The 15,167-nt window shown below is 40.7% G+C and overlaps 1 protein-coding gene across 2 annotated transcripts in view; it reads right to left on the bottom strand.

Annotated features, from left to right (window-relative positions):
* KCNH1 (potassium voltage-gated channel, subfamily H (eag-related), member 1) overlaps positions 1-15,167 on the bottom strand; it is a 676,883-nt gene that overhangs the window by 208,864 nt on the left and 452,852 nt on the right. For both annotated transcript variants that reach the window (XM_006834037.1, XM_006834036.1), the window contains exon 8: positions 4,322-4,521. In XM_006834037.1, coding sequence (XP_006834100.1) covers positions 4,322-4,521 — 200 coding nt within the window. The remainder of the gene's footprint in view (positions 1-4,321; positions 4,522-15,167) is intronic.

The following is a 15,167-nucleotide window of genomic DNA, read 5'->3' as shown; positions in this document are numbered from 1 at the left end:
CTGATATGTCATTGCAAAAAAAAAATTTCCCAGTCTGTGGGTTCTCTTTTTACTCTTTTGGTGAAATCATTTGATGCACATAAATGTCTAATTTTTAGGAGGTCCCAGTTATCTCCCACTGTTTGTTTTTTCCAGTTATGTTTGATAGTGTATTTATGCCATGTATCAGAGCCCCTAAGTTTGTCTCTATTTTTTCATTAATGCTCTTTATAGTTCTAGGTTTTACATTTAGATCTTTAATCTATGTTGAGTTCGTTTTTGTATCTAGTGTGAGATATGGGTCTTGTTTCATTCTTCTGCAGACAGAGTTCCAGATGTGCTAGCACTGTTTGTTAAAGAGACCAACACTATCCCCATTTAATGTGTTTTTGGCCCTTTGTCTGACTGTAGGTGGATGAATTTACTTCTGTGTTCTCAATTCTATTCCATTTATCTGTGTGCATTTCGTGGAACCAGTACCCGTCTGTTTTGATTAGCTGTATAGTAGGTTTTGATATTGGGAAGTGAGACGCCTCCTACTTTGTTCTTTTTTTTTAGTACACTTTGCTATCTTGGTTCTCTTTCCTTTCTATATATATTTGTGAATATTTTTTCCATCTCTTTAAAGAATGATGTTGGAACCTAGATTGATATTGCATTATATATGTATATTGCTTTAGGCAGTGTTGACATTTTCACAAGCTGGTGATCTTGTTTATAAACCTTCACACCTTCACTCAATTAACAATAAAGAGTTAAAACAAAGAAAAACTGTTGATTGACACATTTTGTTATATATATATATATATATATATATATATAACAAAATGTGTCAATATATATATATATATATATGTAAAGGAGTCCTTGTGTCCTTGTGTGTTGTTGTGGGCTAATGCTTCAGACTGCAAAGTTGTTTGAACTGCAAGGTTGGTGGTTCAAGCTCACCAGCTGCTCCTTGGAAACTCTATACAGGGTCTCTATGGGTCAGAATCGACTTGACGGCACTTAACAACAACAACATATATCTATCTATCTATCTATATCTATCCATCTATCTATATAGATATAGATAGATAGATAGATACAAAAATTGTCAATTTACCATTTTTCTTTTACTTTTTACTTCTGAGTTTTATATATATATTTAGAGAGAGAGAGAGAGGGGGATGATAGCGTATTGGATTATGAACTGGGCTGCTAACCTCAAGGTCAGAGGTTCGAATCTCCCAGCCACTCCATGGGAGAAAGATGAGGCTTTCTGCTCCTATAAAGATTCACAGCCTTGGAAACCTATACAAGGTCACTATGAGTTAGAAATGACTTGGTGGCACACCATAAATATATTGATGGTGGTTATATACCATGGAGTCAGTTCTGACTCACAGTGATCCTGTATAGAGTTTCTGAGGCTGTAAACCTTTACAGGAGCAGTAAGCCTCATCTTTCTCTCATGGAAATTCTGGTAGTTTCAAACTACCGACCTTGAGTTTAGTATCCCTGATAACCACTACACTACCAGAGCTCCTTCATATATATATATATTAATAATTAATAAAAGAAGAAGACCATGAGGGGGTGAGGGAAGCCACAGAAAGGCATGGAACCACAGAGGAGTTGCCTGACAGAAACCAAAGTCAGAAGGAACACCCAAGCCAGGCTGGGCTCTGCAGTGAGTTCCTGGCTGTAGATGGCTGTTTCTAGGACTGGGGGCAAATCCCAAATCCCTTCAAGAAAGAGAGACAGAAGAGACGGAGAGGGAGGGCAAATGCTGACTGGTCTGTCTCCCTTGGCTAGCTTCCCAACCCAACTGTAGGGAGAGCAGGGAAGGGCCACTTTCCAGAAAAGTAGATTTACAAAGGCATTCTTGTGTTAGAAAAAGGAGCCTCAGGCAGAGAGATCAAAGTTCCTTTCTGCTCCATCAGTTGCCAGGCCCCCACCCAGTGTAGGCTTAGGGCACTGTTGAAGGACAAGAGCTGACACAATGGGTGCAGCCTGGGCCAGGTAATTGGCAAAACCAGGGACTAAGTCCTGCTCTCGATGGATGCCCTGCACATCGGAGAAATGAGAACCGTTTCATTTGGACTCATCCTTCTCTCCAGGAAAATTTTAAAGAAGAACAATAACAAATGAATACTAGTAGGAAAAGCATAAACTTTGGAGTCAGACAAAACAGTTCAAATCCTGGCTTTCCCTTTTCTTAGCTGTGTACTATCTGTGGCACTTAGTAAAATTCGGTGGCCCTTTGTGCCCTCATCTGTCCCTAGAAAACAAAGCAGCCTTCAGATTAAATGGACCAGTATAGATAAAGCATTAAAGCAGGGCTAGACACTAGGTTAAATGCAAAATATCTGTACTTATTGCAGGACAGCTGGCACTGTATTATTGTTTTGGTGGCAGTTAAGGTAGATACTGACCAAACCAAATTAATATTCCTTTTGTGTGGTTGCCTGCAATGGAGTTGGTCCCGACTCACAGCCATCAGTATAGGGTTTCTGAAGCTGTAAATCTTTACTGGAGCATAAAGTATCATCTTTCTTCCAGGGAGTAGCTGGTAGATTCAAACAGCATCCCACTACACTTCCAGGGCTCCTAATAGTCCTTTTAAGAATCATTTAATTTTGGTTCACATTCCTGTTTTAAACTGTCAACTCTCAACTGACTATTCTAATGGAGGAAGACCGGGAGCATCGATAGCCAATCCCAAAGCCATTGGAATTTAGCCTTGTATATGTTGTAAGGTATTTTTGTTTTCCTAGTTATAACACAGAAAGAAATCAAGAGTCTCTGAGCACTCATAGGTTGGTAATACAGGGAGGAAGTACTGTTGTGAAGACTGAAAAGCTGAGAAAATGTGATCTAGAATTAAATCTTTGATTATCAAAAACACAAAAAGTACATAACCCACATATGATTAATAGCATGTAACCTGCATCTTCTTTTTTTCTTTCCAGTACTATCAACTTTTCTCCTCCTTACTGCAATGCATCCAGAGTAGTAATACCCTTAGAGAACAATAAGGATTTACCACCAATCTACCTGACAGATGCTAGGTACCTGCATGCTGTACACTGGATTGATGCTCCATGCAAGTCAACAGATGGCTATGGCTTAAGCCCTTGATTGGTATTTCCCACACTTGTCTGATGAATGAAATCACCTGGACACTTGTTAAAAATGTAGATTGCCAGAATCTCTCCTATTCCCAATTCTGATCTCATAGATCTAGGGTTGGGAGGTCTTGATATGTCGCTGTAGAATAAGCACTGGACCACAAGGCCTGTTTGAATTGCAAGGTTGGCGGTTCAAATTCACCAGTCGCTTCTTGGAAACCCTATAATATAGGGTCGCTATGAGTTAGAGTTCTGGTAGTGTAGTGGTTACGAATTGGGCTGCGAACCACAAGGTCAGCAGTTCAAAACTACCAGCTGTTCCAAGGAAGAAAGATGAGGCTTTCTGCACCCGTAAATATTTACAGCTTTGGAAAACATGTACAGGGTCACTATGAGTTGGAATCAACTCCACGGCACATAACAACAACAACATGAGTCAGAACTGACTCGATGGCACCTAACAACAACAAAAAAACGGCTAATTATAGTGACCATTTCTTCATGTTTGCTGGCAGCCTAAATGTCTTCTTTGGTGGTCTGTTCATATCATCTGCCCATTTTTAAACTGATTATCTTCTTATTGAAGTGTTGAAGTGTTTTATAAATGTCGAGGGCATTTAACAACAAAAGGGCTGGGGAGAGAATCTGTTTTTAATATGACACATTATGAGATTAGGGTGAGGCAGGGAGGCACTGACTGGGGATGCCAAATTTGTGGGGGTGCCAAAAGACTGAGTAATGAAGATCAGTAACAGTTTAATACAAAAACTGCAAAAAATTTATGCAAAACAATCCATGAAGAATAAACTATCAAAATTTTAAATAAAGATAGAATCAGTAATAGAGTTGTGACATACTGAAGCCTGAAGCAATAGGAAAACCAGCAATCTTGATGGCCTCACCCTAGTTAGTCCCAGCCCTGATTCTTATCATCAGACAAGTTCAGGAAATTCTGCCTTGAATAATTAGACTTCCAGTTCCTCTCTTTCTTGGGAGTCTAAACCTTACCTTTCCAATTTCTTAAATAATGGCTCCTAATTACTGGTCCTTGAGGAAGGCTGAGCTGGAAGACATCCAAACCTCTGAAGGCAGGGCTTGGAAAGCCAAAACTACTCAAGTGATTTCTGACACACAGCCAAGCTTGAGGACCACTGCCTCATAGAGCCTCAGCTCAGCCTAGGGAAAGGCATAGGACCAAGAGTTTACTGAGCTCACTATCCATTCCTTACCTTCTCTGTGTCAATGCCTCTGGACATGGACCAGGTGGACACAATATAATCCATGACTCGCTCACTCAGTCCTTTTGGCACCTGGTACAACTTCAGGAAGTCCCGAACACTGTTGAGCATCTCATGGTATCTGTTGGTGTTGGCATACATCTGCTGGAAAATGGTTGTGACATTCCCAAAGATGGTGGCATAGAGGAGTGCTAGAGGTGAGGAAGAGGAGGAGAAACAACAGGAGTCAGGGTCCAAGCACTCAATTTGTTTAGAACAGACTGATGACTACTGCTGTCCCACCCCAAGACAGACTGTCCTGATTCATAGCAGAAGAAAGTCTTCTAACAGCAGACCTTGAAAATAAACCTATGGGGGGTAACACTAGTGTGGATGTGAGCAGGAAAGTCTGGGACTAAAGCTAGAAGACAGAAATAAAGAAAACAGATGTTTTGATTCACTTAACACTGCACAATACAAATTTGAACCATTCCTGAGACTGTCAGTTAAATGTGGCCCTATGTGGACTTCTGGTGTGGCGCTGTGGGTCAGCATTGGACTTCAGTCCCACCAGCTGCTCCTCAGAAAACCTATACAGGGTCATTATGAGGCAGAAATGACTCGACAGCACTTAACAACAACAATACGCTCCATGCCTATCCAAATCCAAAAACCCAACTCCAAACCCTATGCTGTCAAATTGATTCCACTCATAATGACCCTACAGGAGAGAAGAGAACTGCCCCATATGGTTTCCAAGTCTCTTTTCTTTACAGAGCAGATGGTTACATCTGTCTTCTGAGGAGTGGCTGGTGAGTTTGAATCACAAATCTTTCAGTCATGTACTTAACCACTATACCACCAGCTATGATCTTCTCCAAGCCCTGCTATGCACCAATGTGGCACTGGTCATCCAGTGGTAAAATTCTCACCTTCCATGTGGAAGACCTAGGCTCAATCCCCAGCTCTTGCTCCTCCATACACAGTGACCACCCAGTTGTCAATAGAGGTTTCAGTATTGTTCCCAGATGAAGACAGATTATGAAGAAAAACGTGATGATAAATTTGCCAAACTCAGCCTCTGGATGACAATAGTCCAATCTGCAGCCCATCATGGCGATGGCCCCAGACCGAGACACGCTTTGTTACATTGTGCATGGGGTCTCCATGAGTAAGAGGTTAACTCAAAGGAAGCTAATTGACAACAAGGACAAGCTACCTGCTGGGGAGAGGGTGGTAAATAAGACATTCAAGTTCTGGTCCTCGTGGAGCAAATAATGCTGTGCGAGGTACAGACCTTGAATAGAGATGCACAAAGACTGAAACAATAGCAAGTCTGCAGAGTGCCGTGAAGGGTGTTACATCCTTGTTTCTCATTCATTGTCAAGGTGCCTGCCAATACAGTAATGGTATGTGGCGCCTGGGGAAAAAGTATAGCTTTGATGTGACATGAATAAACTCAAGACCTCAGTGAGATGCAGCAATTATGTACTACATGCTGAGACTCATCCCCTGACACTAGTATCCTGATGGACTACTACTATGTTCACAAAGCTCCACCTTTCCCTCCAACTCCTATTTGCCCTTGAATGCTGAGGGCAAGCACTGCCTCTTCCGGGAAGTCTTCTTGGTACCCTCTTCTCCATCTATCACCAAGATGGTGACTATGACCTACCAGAAATATTTGTAAAATAGCTCACACGATACCACACTGCAATAGGTGCTTCTTTCTCTGCCTGTATGAGTTACTTGAGGACTGGATCCATCTTCTCCTTGTCATTGTATCTACTGGTATTTAGGACTATACCAGTGCCCAAAAATGTTGGTAAACCCAGTGAATAACATGTATTTTTTTTGTTGTTCTGTATTTTTTTTAAAATTCTGTCATTGTTGAAATACAATGAACTGTACATACTTAAAGTGTACAATTGGATACAATTTGATATGTATACAAGAGGACTTCAAAAATTTCATGGAAAAATTCCATTATCTTTGAACTCCATTTTTTGAAGTCCCCTCATATATATTCATGGAGTCCTGGTGTGGTGCTGCAGGTTAATGTGCTGGACTGCAAGATTGGTTTGAACTGCAAGGTCGGTAGTTCAAGCTCACCAGCCACTCCTCAGAAACCCTATACAGGGTCGCTATGAGTCAGAACTGACTTGACAGCACTTAACAACAACATATCCATAATATCATCATCACAATATAAATAGTGAGCACATCCATCACCCCAAAAAGTTTACTCATGCTTCTTCATGATCCTTTTCTCCCACCAATTTCCTCTTCACCCTCCCACCCCTCAGCAACCAAGGGTCTCCTTTCTGTCACCATTTTCGAGAATTATATATATGGAATCATATAGGATGTAGTCTTTTTTAAGTATCTTTATTAAAATGCACATATCATAAAATTTATCTATAGTGTACCATTCGGTGGTGTTTAGTACTTTCAGAACAGTATAACTATCACCACAAACTAAGTTTAGAATATTTCATCTGCCCTAAAAGGAACCTTGTGTCCATTTGCAGTCACTGTATCTTCCAACACACCAGACCCGGGCAACCATTAAGGTACTTTCTGCCTCTGTATAGATTTGTCTATTCGGGCATTAGAGACATATGAAATCATATAACATGTGGTATATTGTGACTGACTTCGTTCACGTAGAATAATGTTTGTCAAGGTTCAGCCATACTGTAGCATGCATCAATACTGCATTCCTTTCTGTTGTTGATTAATATTCCATGGTTCTTATTGTTAGAAGCCATCAAGTCAGTTCTGACTCATAGCCACCGTATATTGGGTTTCCAAAGCAGTAAATCTTCATGGGAGCAGAAAGTCTCATCTTTCTTTTAAGGGGCAGCTGAGGGGTTTGAACTGCCGACTTTGTGATTAGCAGTCCAGTGCTTATCCTACAACACCTCCAGTGTGCCAATATTCCATTGTTGTTGTTAAATGTTGTTGAATTGGTTCCCATTCATAGCTACCCCACAGAGGGTTTTCGAGGAGCAACTGGTAGGTATAAACAACTGACCTTGTGGTTTGCAGTCCAGTGCTGATCCTACAATGCTGATGCATTGTTGTTGGTGTTAAGTGCCGTTAAGTCGTTTCTGACCCACTGCAACTCTGTGTAGAGTTTCCAAGGAGTGGCTGGTGAGCTTGAACGACTTTGTGGTTCAAATTTGACTTTGCAGTCCAATGCATTACCCCACAGCACCACACCAGGACTCCAACACACCACTGTTGCTGTGTATAGTTTCATCAAGTCAGTTCTGATCCATAGCAACTCTGTATAGGGTTTCTGAGAAGCTGTTGGTGAGCTTGAACGGCCGACCTTGATTAGTATAAGGATGTTAAGGATCCTCAGTGGTACAATGACTAAGTACTTGGCTGCTGAAGAAAAGCTTGGTGATTTGAACCCATCAGTCACTCCTCAATAGAAAAGACCTGGTGATGTGCTCCTGTAAGGATTACAGCCTAGGGGACAGTTGTACCCTGTACTATAGGCTTGACATAAGTTGGACTCAGTTTACAATATAGAGATATTACACATTTTCTATATGCAGTCATCAGTTGATACTGTTGTTCTTAGGTGCCATCATAACGACCTTATGCACAGCAAAATGAAACACTGACCGATCCTGGGCCAATCTCACCATCGTTGCCTCGCTTGAGCCCATTGATGCTGCCACTCTGCCAATCCATCTCGTTAGGGGTCTTCCTGTTTTTCTCTGACCCTCCACCTTACCAAACATGATATCCTTCTCCAGCGACTGGTACCTCCTGACAATATGTATGAAGTATGAGAGACGAAGTTTGACCATCTTGGCCTCCAAGGAGCACTCTGGCTGCACTTCTTCCAAAACATATCTGTTTGTTCTTTTGGCAGTCCATGGCACTTTCAATATTCTCCTCCAACATCATATCTCAAAAGCATCAATTCTTCTACGGTCTTCCTTATTCACTGTCCAGCTTTCACATGCATATGAGGTTATTGAAAATACCATGGCTTGGGTCAGGCACACCTTAGTCCTCAAGCTGACATCTTTGCACTCCCCACTCACTAATAATGTTGACATCTTTATATTGTTTTTACTGATCGTTAGTACACCTTCTTTGAGAAGTTTCTATTCAAAGCCTTTGTTGATTTCTAGTTGGATTTCTTTATTGAGGTGAGTTTTGTCCTGTATCCTGCATGCACATCCATTATCCCATATAAGTCCATCAGTTGATGGACACAGATTATTTCCACTTTGGGGCTATTACAAATAATGCTGCTATGGGCACTTTTATACAAGTTCTTATGTGAACATTTGGTTTCCATTCTCTTGGGTATATAACTAGAATTGGAATTGCTGAGTCACATAGTAACTCTGAGTTTAATATTTTGAAACTGCCAAACTGTTTTCCAAAGTGGCTGCACCATTTTACATTCTACCAGAAGTGTAAGAGGATTCCAAAGATTTTACATCCTCATTAACACTTGTTCTTGTCTTTCTGATTACTGCCGTGCTAGCGAGTGTGACAAATATGTCTTGGAGGAAGTACAGTCAGAATGTACTTTGGGCATGTTATCAGGAGGGACCAGTCCCTGGAAAAGGACATAAGAAGACCCTCAATGAGATAGATTGACACAGTTCCTGCAACAGTGGGGTCTAACATAACAGCAATTGTGAGGATGGCATAGGACAGGGCAGTGTTTTGTCATCGTCCTGTGTTACATGAGTGGGAACTGACGCGATGGCACCAAGCAAGCCAACAGTGAGTGCAAACAGCTATCTCATTGTAGTTTTGATTTGCACTCCCTGCTCAATAATAATGTTGACATCTCTTCATTGTGCTTACTGATTGTTAGTATACCTTCTTTGAGAAATCTCTATTCAAAGCCTTTGCCCATTTCTAGTTGAATCAACAGTCTTTCTTTATTGAGGTATGAGTTTTGTCTTGTTAACTGCGTGCACATCCATTATCCCATAAATGATTTGCAAATACTTTTTCCCATCCTATGGACTGTCTTTTCACTTGCTTTATAGAATCCTTTGCAATGCAAGTTTCAGGTTTGATTCAGGCCAATGTACGCAATTTTTCTTTTCATACTCTTATTTTTTGGCTGGCTTCTTTCACTCTTCATCATTGTTTTACAATTCATCTATGTTGCTACATGTATCAATAATCTATTCCTTAAATTAAAAGAAAATTTGAAATGTGAAGTTCCCAGTAGTTAGGAAGATAGTACAGAGATTCTGTATACTCCACCCAGTTTTCCCCATTGGTTACATCTCATGTAACTATAGCAAATTACAAAGTAGGAGACTGATGGTGCTACAAAGAATGCATATAGTTAGTTATGTGTCATATTATCACATAGATTCATGAGTTGTTGGTAAGTGCTGTGGAGTCTGTTTAGGGTTTTCAAGGAACAGTGTGGATTTGAACCACCACTTATTCAAGATACAGAACTATCTTGTCACCAGAAAGATCTCCTGCGTGCTCCCCATCACCTTATACAGTCACGATCAGTCTGACTCATGGCAACCTTTTTTATAATTTCGTCATTTCAAGAATGATATATAAATGGAATTATATAGCATGTAACCATTGAGACCGACTTTTTACATTTTAGCATAATGTCCTTGAAATCCATCTAAGCTTTTGTATCAATAGTTCATTTCTTATTGTGGATGAATAATATTCCATTGTATGGAAGCACTACAATCACTTCTTTCAAACAATCATGTTTAGGACTCAGCTAATACACTCACTATAACAACAGCAAAAACAAAAAACAAAAACAAAAAAACATTGCCATTGAATTAATTTATTTTGACTCATAGTGACTCTATATAGGAACTAACTGCTCCTTAGGGTTTCTAAGACTGTACCTCTTTATGGCCACAGACAGTCTCATTTTTCCCCCATGAAGCAGATGGTGGGCTTGGACTGCCAGTTTGGCAATTAGCAGTCCAGTGCTTATCCTACAGCTTTATGAGGGAAAGAATAACGAGAGAAAGACATGCACCTAGAAGTTAAGGAAGGCTCCCTCAAACACTAACCGCGCAGTCCACCTGAAGAGCCTGTGAATGAGCATCTCAAAGAGGACTGGCAGCTCAGGAAGGTCCCAGGGAGTGGAGTCCACTGGAACAAAAGAAGCCCCACAAAAGCAGAGTACTCAAAGCCTTGAATGGTGCAGATATCTACTAGCTTTTCTAAGCTCATAAGCAACCCCTGCCTCCTCCACACCTGTTGGATTCACTGCATGTGCTGAGCCATCCTACTAGAGCCTGGACCAGCGGCCTTATTCCCAGAAGCCTTATAGCAGGCCCACCTCAGCTCTGATTCTTTTCTGATCCACAAAGAACCAGTGCATTGGGCTGAGAGCAGAGATGTCTTTCCCAGGATGTATGACAGCAAATTAGCTTAATCTTGAGCTTAAAAAAACAGTCACACCAAATCAATACAATAAAATGAGCTCTTTTCCCCATGATCTGAGAAAAGACAGCACAGCTGAGACTCTGGCCAAGCCGTCAGGACACCAATGCCACGTCCTCTATGTATGCCCACAGCTGCTTGCACCCCAACCTTCCTCAGAGGCTTTCTGTTCTCAATTTTTATTACTATTATGAAGTACTATCATTATTAAAACTGAGTAACTCCTCTCTCAATGCACCTTCCATAATTTTACTAATATGTTAAATGCAAAATATTATGGCATTAAGTATTCAAAGCTTAACCTGGAAAAGGGGGCCATGGGAGGTTCAGCAGTAGATTTCTTACATTTCATGCCCCAGTCAATGTACTTTAAGTGTAGCTACCCCCTCCTCGCCCTCCTCTCTCTATCGGTGAAGAATTTCATGTTGCCATGTGGCGCTGTGAGTTAATGTGCCAGACTGTAAAGCCATTTGAACTGCAAGGTTGTCAGTTCAAGCTCACCAGCTACTCCTTGGAAACCCTATATAGGGTCGCTATGGGCCAGAATTGTCTCGATGGCACTTAAGAAGAATGATGTTTTCATGTTTCAATGGAGCTTCCAGACTATGACAGATGAAGAAGCAAGGCCTAGTGTTCTCTTCTGGAAATCAGCCAATAAATAGCCTAAAGATACCACCGGCTGATCCCACAGTGCAAGGGGAGTCAGGGGCTGATTGGACAACAGTTAACAAGTGGACTAGAAGATCTACGACTGTGGTGTGGGGAAAAAGGAAGGAGATGTATACTGAGTATAAAAAAAGTCTAATGACTTTATAAAGAAGATGCCTCAGATGATTCTAAATGTGAATTAATCGAGCCCTTGAAAAGAAGTAAGCAGATCTTTCCCAACCCCAAAAGCACAATACAGATTTGGATAATAGAAAGTGTCATTTCTTTCCTCTAAGTGAGTTAAGAGTTTATACGGTATCATAGCAAGAGCTTTGTGTCCTTAAAGTAGAGACAAAAAAAGTTGACATAAAGCTGACTGTGACTCATGGTACGTCAAAGTAGAACTGTGTACCACAGTGTTTTCAATGACTGATTTTTTCAGAAGTTGATAGCCAAGGCATTTTTCTAAGCCACTTCTTGGTGAACTCAAATGTACAAACTTTTGATTAGCAGGTGAGGGACAGCTTCCTAACTGTTCTTGTTGTTAAGCTGGTTCCAACTCATAGCTACCCTATATAGCATTTCTGAGGAGCAGTTGGTGGGTTTGAACTGCTGACCTTTTGGTTTGAAGTCCAGTGTGTATCCTATAGTGTCACACCAGTAGGTCTAATTAGAAATATCTATATGCAGGAATCCCGGTGTGGTGCTGTGGGTTAATGCGCTAGACTGCAAAGTCGGTTTGAACTGTAAGGTCCGTAGTTCAAACTCACCAGCTGCTCCTTGGAAACCCTATACAGGGTCACTATGGTTTGGAACCAGCTTGATAACACTTAACAACAACATCAGCATGCAATTTTGAGGATAAAGATAGCTAAAGTTTTTGTTTCCTTTTTGAAAATTAGTTTTTATTTTCATCAACATTATACAGACACCTGGTGTCAAAAGTTAAATGGCTAAGACTTAAAAAAATTTTTTTTTTAATCCTGAGTCCCCCATCCCTCTCTTCTTTGATCAAATGTCCAGTTCTGCAGAAACACTCACTGTAATCCGCACTGGCTGATTATTCCCTCCTGACATCCCACATTTGAAGACCATGCTCATATCACTATGACCTTAGCCCTGACACATTACCTACAATCCTTTTTACCCTCTCATCCCCACCAAACAGTCAAACCACATACCATTACCCATTGCTGCATCCTCTCAATACAGTCATATTAGTATTTTGATTAGATCAATAGTCTGTGCTTGTTTTATTATGACGAGCTGAATAGTATCACAGCTGAGCCATAATAGTATGGATACTAAAATTACTTTTCTGCAGCATTTTCTTTTTCCTGCAGTTTATAATGGTATTTGTTTCTTCATTTAAATATGTTTACTAATCATTTATCCAATTCTAAACTCTCCGCTAGGTAAGTACATCTTTTCTTGATATGTTACAATATATCATCAACTTTATCTTCTTAAATCTCTTCTGGAGTATCTGACTTGTTCCATTGCCAACTGTCTGTACCTCTTTTCACCAGCATCCTGGAAAGTTCCTTCACTGAAATTAGGTTGGATACTGTCATATTTCATTCATGTCTTTTGTTTTGGTGAAGGTTTACAAAGAACATAATCGGTTTTATATTCAACGAATCATACACTTCTTTTCATCTCAATGAGAACAGTCCCCCTCCACACAACAACAGTTATTCCACTTTATCTCTGTGGTTCCTTTTTCCATTCCACTCTCCTTCCCATCCCTTCTCAACTTAGTCCTTTGGTAAACTGTTATCCTTTAGATGTTAAATTATTAACCATCTCATGGTGAACATACCTTACTAGTGTTGTTGTCCCCCATATATATCTATCTACTGCTTGGCTGATTTTGGGCCACAAATGTGAGTTCCATTCCAGACCTGAAGGGTGATTGAGGGCCACAGTCTCAGGTTCCTCCAGTCTCCTTTTGACTAGTTAGCCCAGTCTTTTTTCTTTTTCTTTTTCTGGATTTTGAATTTTGTCCCACATTTTCTCCCACTCTATCCATGACCTTCTCATCAGATCCCTTTAAGAGCATCTGGTAATGGTAACCTGGCACCATCTAGTTCTGAACGCAGAGTCATGGTGACTGATGTGCACTTGCTCCATTGGTCCACTGAACTAGTTGATTTCAAGCACCTTCAATTTTCATCACTCTACTTTCTTTTGAATATGCACCTTAGAAAGCTGCTCATGAGCTTTCAAGATTCTAGTTGCTACTCACCAAAGTAGGCTGTGGAACACTGTGTGGACTATGTTATTTTTTTGTAGGTCATGGTATTTTTAATAGTCTCCTATGCATCTGAAAGTTGGACGATGACTAAGAAATAACGTAGAAGAATTGATGTATTTGAGTTATGGTGTTGGAGAAAAACACTGAAAGTACTATGAACTGCCAAAAGAACAAATAGATCTGTGTTGGAAAAAGTACAGCCAGAATGCTGCTTAAAAGCCAGGATGATGAGACTTTGTCTCTCATACTTGAGGCATATTATGAAGAGGGACCCTGAAGAAGGTTATCATGCTAAGTAAAGTGGAGGGTCAGCACAAAAGAGGAAGACATCCAACTATATGGATTGGCATATTGACAGCAGCAATGGGCTCAAGGATAGCAAGGGTTATGAGGTGGGCCCAGAACCAGGTAGTGTTTTGTTCTGTTGTACAGGGTTGCTATGATTCAGAATTGACTCAATGGCACCAAACAAAATGTTAGCTGGGGAGAGGCAATGCCCTGACCACATAGAATGAAGAAGGACGTCTGACTCCTAAACAAATTTTCAACCAGTCCTCCTGTGATTACCTTCACCTTCACCCTCACTGGTGGAAACACTTGGGCTACCAGTACCTGAGCCTTTTGGAGGATCTGTGGTATAAATCAAGGAGCCCTGGTTACACAGGGATTAAGGTACTGCTAACTGAAATATCAGCAGTTCAAACTCATCAGCACCTTCTCAGGAGAAAAAAACTTAGCTATCTTGCTCCCTATGGGGCAGTTCTATTCTGTTATGTAGGGTCTCTATGAGTTGGAATCAACTTGAAAGCAAGCAACATTAATGGTATAAATAAAATTATAATTCACATTTTCCCTTTGTCTGCTTAGGATTCACCTCTCTTGGGCCTGCCAAGTCAATCACTGTTTACAGTTTCCAAAAATTTGTTGTTGTTTTTAATTCTCTCATTCCTTTAGTCTATATGTTGTTGTTGTTGACTGCTGTTGAATTGGTTCTGACTCATAATGACTCTGTATAGGGTTTCTGAGGAGCAGCTGGTGAACTGAAACCACCAACCTTGCTTTTTAAACTGACTTTGCAGTCCAGCGCATTAACCAGCAACACTACAACAGGTTTGTCTGTATGGGTGTATGTAAAAAGCCCTACCCTTTGCTGTTGATTTTTGTATGTGTGTCTGTGGGTGTGTGTTTTCTGGAGAAGCAAGAATTAAATATTTGTGTTCATTTCACCATTATAAACAGAAGCAATAGTGGTGGTGGTGATACAGTGTTTGTCACGTTGGCTGTGACTTACAGTGACCCCTTACTGAGGCTGTAAATCTTTATGGGATTAGAAAGCTTCATCTTTCTCCTGTGGTTAGCAGCCCAGTTCATAAGGCACTATGCTACTAGAGCTCTGAGGTGCTGAAAACAATAGTAATGGTCTTCAAAGGCTATTAGAATTGCTGACTTTTTGACCTGTTGTTGTTGTTGATAAGTGCCGTTGAGTTGGTTCTGACCCATAGTGACTCAGCATAGGGTTTC

The sequence above is a fragment of the Chrysochloris asiatica genome, unplaced genomic scaffold (genome assembly GCF_000296735.1).
Source record: "Chrysochloris asiatica unplaced genomic scaffold, ChrAsi1.0 scaffold00009, whole genome shotgun sequence".
In the NCBI taxonomy this organism is placed as follows: domain Eukaryota; kingdom Metazoa; phylum Chordata; class Mammalia; order Afrosoricida; family Chrysochloridae; genus Chrysochloris; species Chrysochloris asiatica.
This window is presented reverse-complemented; position numbering and strand designations above follow the sequence as displayed.